Genomic DNA, 6000 nt, shown 5'->3' with positions numbered 1-6000 from the left:
CACACACACACACACACACACACACACACTCAATTTGATTATGAAGACTTTACAAACAAATGGCTGCATCTCCTTGAAAGCAGCCCAAGTACTCAATACAGTGAGAAGCCTCACACAGCAGAGTATATCTATATATTCAAAGACTGGAGCTGAAGTTCTCAGATACTTAGATGTGAAAAGGTAGTATTTCTTTTCAGATATGCAGTTCCATGGTATCTTTGAAATAGCCCCGGGGAGAGAAAAACTAAGCGCTGTAGTTTTTTTTTCTTTTTTAATTAATAAGTTGAAAGATAAGATTCTCAGGCATTATGTGATATAAAGTATGGGAAGGGTGAGCGCATTTTGACATGAAGGTGCTGGCATTTCATTATGCAACACTGTATTACTATCAGCAGAAGAACACCCAGAAAGGAATCATGGTTCCCCTACATTTTCAAGGAATATTCATTATTACCTAGAGTTGAGTTAAACCATTTTTTTTTATCAGCTAAAAATTAATTTTACTGCTTTTAGTATGCAGTATTTAGTTTTTATTTAGATAGAGACTGTGTGAATTCTAGGCCCAGCTTTGGTATAATTGCCTGTGTGTCTATGGACAAAACTTACTGGGTGTACATTCTTATTTTAGCAATTTATAGGACTAATATTTCTTCCACCTTTAATCTTTTGTTTGTATGAAGATTTATAACTAAAACTTCTTTCCCACATATTATTACGTTTTATCATTTTGGCAGTTTAGTGAGAAAGGCCAAGAAAACAATATTTTCTTTTTACTAATGAAAAAATAAGTTCAGGCAGTTAAATGCCTTGCCAGGTCTGGTATGTTCAAGCCTAGTGCTATTTGAATGATACTTTCAACCCTCCCCAAACAATCATTTAAAAAAAAAACTCTTCCTTTGCTTTATTTCAAAAATGAAACTTTACAATGTATAAATGGTAATAAGTTTGTGCTCCATACTTCTAAAAACAGTGTGAATATTTACACCTCATGGTTTCCCCAGAGATAGCCAATGCGACCTAAAAGATATGGCAACACATAGAGATTGGATAGCAAATCAAATTCAAGACGCATTCTTACATGTAGTGTTGGCTAACATTTGCCTGCATCATAAGCTGAGAATCAAATGTAAAGCCAAGGTTAAGTTCTGTATGAAAGTATATCATGCAATATTAGCCAACATATACCCTGAGTTATAGCAAGGGGCATGGTGAAGAACTACTGATAGAAGGAGGAACCTTTGAATGAAACAACTTGAAAACTTATTAATGTCTTATGAAGTGCCTGATGTTGACCTGCATTACAGACAATCTTATAGCCAAACTCTTTGGCTCTTATTATGCTATTTCTTAGTTATAAGGGTGTCCTTTAGTTACTTGAATGTCTTCATTTGTAACTGTAGACTATAAAGGCAGGTAGAAGTGTCTTCTAATTAGTTTTAATGAAATATAGCTTTATCAGAAAGCTTATATTTGATATATATCTGTTTACTTTGTGCATTGCATAGTTTTTATATATTTATGGTGTGTGTGTGTGTGTGTGTGTGTGTGTGTGTGTGTGATAATAGCTTCCCATTACCTATGGGGAACACATTCTAAGAACATCAGTGAGTACCTGAAGTAATGGCTAGCCATGAGCATTATATATACTATATTTGTTCCAGTGTGTACATATCCATGACAAAATTTAATTTCTACATTAGGAATACTAAGAGATTAATAGCTAGCGATAAAATAAAGCATTCCAATGCTATACTGTAATAAAAGGGGTACAAATATGGTCTCACCTCATCACTTATCTCAAGTTCTATCACTGTATACTAATATTTCTGGACTTCAGTTGATGTGGGTAACATAAGTTCCCTCTACCCCCTGAAGAAAACCAACAAAATAAACCAACCGAGCAAAACGAAGCCATGTGTAAGATGAACCATTTTTTTTCTAAAATCCATCCGTCTCTGGACTGTGCTTTGTAAATGTAAATCCTGGAGCCAGGGAAGGATGAAGATCCTGTGGACCAGTGATGGCTGCTCTTTGCCTGCCTGCTGCAGCTATTCACAGCGATGTGACTTTTCACCCTTTCATTCCCCATTTGAACTTTATAATACTTTGGAAATAAGACTGGTATATTTCCTTATCCGGGGGAAGCTTTAGACTTATCAAAGTTGGTTTGGGTAAAAGAAGTTTTGGGTTGCACCAAGATTCAATAAATTTCAAAGCCATTTATTTTTACCATAGGTAGATTGAATAATTTCAATTTTGAGGATACTGATATTTCCCAGTGAGGGTCCATGAGGGTTCCCTGCCATTTGAGGAGAGTGTTTAGATTTCAATTTTATTATCTGTATCTGCTGGATGCCCTAGGCTTTAGGGAGTAATGTGATATACACAATAAACTAGCCATTATTTCTCAATGTTTGCCAGTGTGCCTGTGAGTTGTTTCTCTGTAGAGTGTAGTGTTTCATCTAACAAGTACTGCTCTGGGTTTATCGAGTTTACTTTAATCGAGACAAAAACTTCCCTGAAGATCTTTTATTTTCAGGGCAGTATATTATACATTTTTATGTTATTGGAGAATGAAGGGGCCATTCAGAAAAGTGTGTATTTTTAGATTCTCAAAATATTCTATCTGAGGTATGCAATGGGGTGGGACCACTTCTTGAATGGAAGCAGTATATGTAATTGCCATGTCATTTCTCCCTCTCTTTCTTTCTTCCAGATTCCTTGGTGTTACTCAGTTTTCACCTACACATGCCAGGAAGGCATTTCCGTGTTTCGATGAACCAATCTACAAGGCCACTTTCAAAATCAGCATCAAACATCAAGCAACCTACTTGTCTCTATCCAACATGCCCGTGGAAACGTCTGTGTTTGAGGAAGATGGTTGGGTAACAGATCACTTTTCACAGACCCCTCTCATGTCCACATATTATTTAGCCTGGGCGATTTGCAACTTCACATACAGAGAAACTACCACCAAGAGTGGGGTTGTAGTAAGTATTTTCAGCCTAATGATGCTTTGGATGATGTACACCCTGTAAAGTAACATGATTTCTAGGATAACAGGCATCTCTTGTAGGGTCCTCACACCTGACAAGCCAAAGTCTTTAGCTATTGCAGGTTAAATGTAATCCTTGTTTCCAAGTTAAACAGGAACTATTTTCCCACCTTGCTACACTCTATTTTCGATTCCTCCAACCATCTTTATCCCCTGCTTTCATGCGCCATGTTTTTTTTTTCTTTCTTTCATCTCCACCCCAGGCCTGGGTATACTTAGAGCAATTCTTGCCTTTTCAAGAAAATTGATTCTTGTTGCTTCTTTCAATTTTAGATTTTTTTCAAATATATAGAAAATGTAAGAAATGATACAATGAATTCCATATTCTTTAGTAGCCGTATCTGAAGAGAAAGAAAACCATATATAATAGAATTTAAGACACTGAACAGAAATCCTTGGTCTCACTTCCTTGCCTTCTCCATTGGGAACCCACTTTGCATTTGTGCTTTCCGTGAAAATTATTGTACAGTTAATATACATCTTAGTTAGGGGTTCTATTGTTGTGAAGAGACAGCATGATTATGGCAACTCTTAGTAAGGAAAATGTTTAGTTGGGGCCAGCTTAAGTCACAGAGGTTGAGTCCATTATTGTCTTGGCAGAAAGCAGGCAGCACTCAGGCAGACCTGGTGCTGGAGAAGGAGCCAAGAGTTCTACATCTGGATCAATAGGCAGCAGGTAGTGACACTGGGCAGGGCTTGAGCATCTGAAATCTCAAGCCCATCCTCTGTGACACACTTCCTCCAACAAGACCGCACCTCCTAATAGTGCTGCTTCCTGTGAGCCTATAGGGACCATTTTCATTCAAACCACCACATTGTATATGCTTATATTTGGTTATAATACCTAGTTACTTTAAAATCCAAGCAACTTTATAGCATAGCTATTAGTCTACATTGTATAATTATTTCATGTACTCTTCTTAGGTAATGTGAGGTACTGCAGGTATTGTCTGCATCAAATGTATGACAAAGATCTAGTGGCCTACCTTGCTTCCCTCCTTAGTGACATCAGTATGTTCTAGGCACTTTCCTACTGTGTTGTGCCATGTTAGACTAAGCATGCGGAGTGAGCAATTCCTTTCTCATTTCAATTTCTTTCACAATAACTATGCATTTATTTTAAATTTCACATTAATTACAAAAGCATTACAGTTCTCCATTTTCCACATGAGTAGCTGGGGTTTAGATAGAGTAAGTCACCTTTCCATGGTAAAAAGCCCTCATGTCAAATCTCCTAGTTTGTCCTTAAGGTTTAGGCTTTCTCTCCTGTATCCAGGGAATGTGTCTTTTACCATTTTACCTTCATGTCTTTGAGAGAATTTATCTTCTGGTCTTCTCCACCACATAGCTATATTGCATTTTCCTTGAATATAATACAATAAGTGAATAGAAAGTTGTGTGTTTAATCTGTAGGGATTCATAGCTCTATAATAACCTGCGTTTTGAGAAACAGTTTTGGCTGCAGAATTTTTTTTCGCACTGTTCCTTTTAATTTAAATCACTGTGGAGCCTGCTTAAAAAATAAAATCTGCTTGCATACAAAATTAATGCCATTATAGAAAAACTACAGAGTGAATTCATCTGTGTAATCATTAAAATAATACCCTTAATGTTGAGTGTAGAGGCCTAGCTGGCATTTTAGTCTTCTGGGCTTATAATAATTTGAAATGTTGAATTCTTCTGATGCTTCTTGATTTCTGGTACGGACATTTCAAGGCTGTACTCATTGGACCATACACAGAAAAGAAACATGAAGACATCTCATTTCCTTTTGTGTCTTCAAAACTTGATGACTGACTCTCAGTGGCTCAGCTAGCGGAAAGTGCCCTAGAAATACTTCTGCCTAGGATATTTTCTTTAGAGGACCTTAAGAGTATCATCAACCCTACGTACTTATGCTTGGTGCTACAACCTGTTTGTAAAACCACTCTAGATTTTTTAGATGTGACTTTTTCTTCTTAAGGATCTCTGAGTTATCAGTAAACATTTTAACATCTCTACCTAGTGATTTCAATGTGGAAGAGACAAAACATGGAGGCATAGAAGACTGAAAGGTCAGCTGAAAGAAAACTTCAGGACTGTATAATCTAAAAATACCATAATCAGTAAAAACGGGAAGCAGAATGGCCATAGGGAGCCCTTGTTTATCAACTGTGGAAATGCAGTTTGAAACTCCATTCTCTTTTCCTGTCACCCCTTTGAAATCCAATCTGTTTCCTTCTCACTGACTTTCCCCTTTATTACTGGGGGTGAATGGCAATGACTTTTCTCAACCCTTAGCAGCTGGAATGAGAAGAGAATTCGCTTTAGAGTCTTGACTGTGGGATGGTTGGGTGAGGTCCAGGTGATCGTTTCAGCTCAGAAGCTGCAGCAGTTTTGTTTGAGCTGCGAAGAAGGAACTCGGGAAGCAGAAGGACCCAGATATAGCTGTCTCTTGTGAGACTATGCCGGGGGCCTAGCAAACACAGAAGTGGATGCTCACAGTCAGCTATTGGATGGGTCACACAGCCCCCAATGGAGGAGCTAGAGAAAGTATCCAAGGAGCTAAAGGGAACTGCAACCCTATAGGTGGAACAACAATATGGACTAACCAGTACCCCGGAGCTCTTGTCTCTAGCTGCATATGTATCAAAAGATGGCCTAGTCAGCCATCACTGGAAAGAGAGGCCCATTGGACTTGCAAACTTTATATGCCCCAGTACAGGGGAACGCCAGGGCCAAAAAGGGGGAATGGGTGGGTAGGGGATTGGGGGGGATGGGTATGGGGGACTTTTGGGATAGCATTGGAAATGTAAACTAGGAAAATACCTAATAAAAAAAATCAAAAAAAAAAATGAAGGCCGATTAAAAAAAAATAACAAAGAGCTGAATCTCACAGTGCCCTGGAGGCGAGTGCTAGAACCACCCTCGTCACCATCGTTATCTGCACTGACAACTGCCTAAGC

The 6000-nt window shown here is 38.2% G+C and overlaps 1 protein-coding gene across 1 annotated transcript in view; it reads left to right on the top strand.

The window, feature by feature from the left end:
• Positions 1 to 6000, top strand: part of Trhde (thyrotropin releasing hormone degrading enzyme) — a 398108-nt gene that overhangs the window by 10431 nt on the left and 381677 nt on the right. The window contains exon 2 of the mRNA XM_021175200.2: positions 2717 to 2990. Within this exon, the coding sequence (XP_021030859.1) occupies positions 2717 to 2990 (274 nt within the window). The remainder of the gene's footprint in view (positions 1 to 2716; positions 2991 to 6000) is intronic.

This window comes from Mus caroli, chromosome 10 (genome assembly GCF_900094665.2).
Source record: "Mus caroli chromosome 10, CAROLI_EIJ_v1.1, whole genome shotgun sequence".
Taxonomy (NCBI): domain Eukaryota; kingdom Metazoa; phylum Chordata; class Mammalia; order Rodentia; family Muridae; genus Mus; species Mus caroli.
Note: the sequence above shows the minus strand (reverse complement) of the source record. Positions and strands in the feature narration are given on the sequence as shown.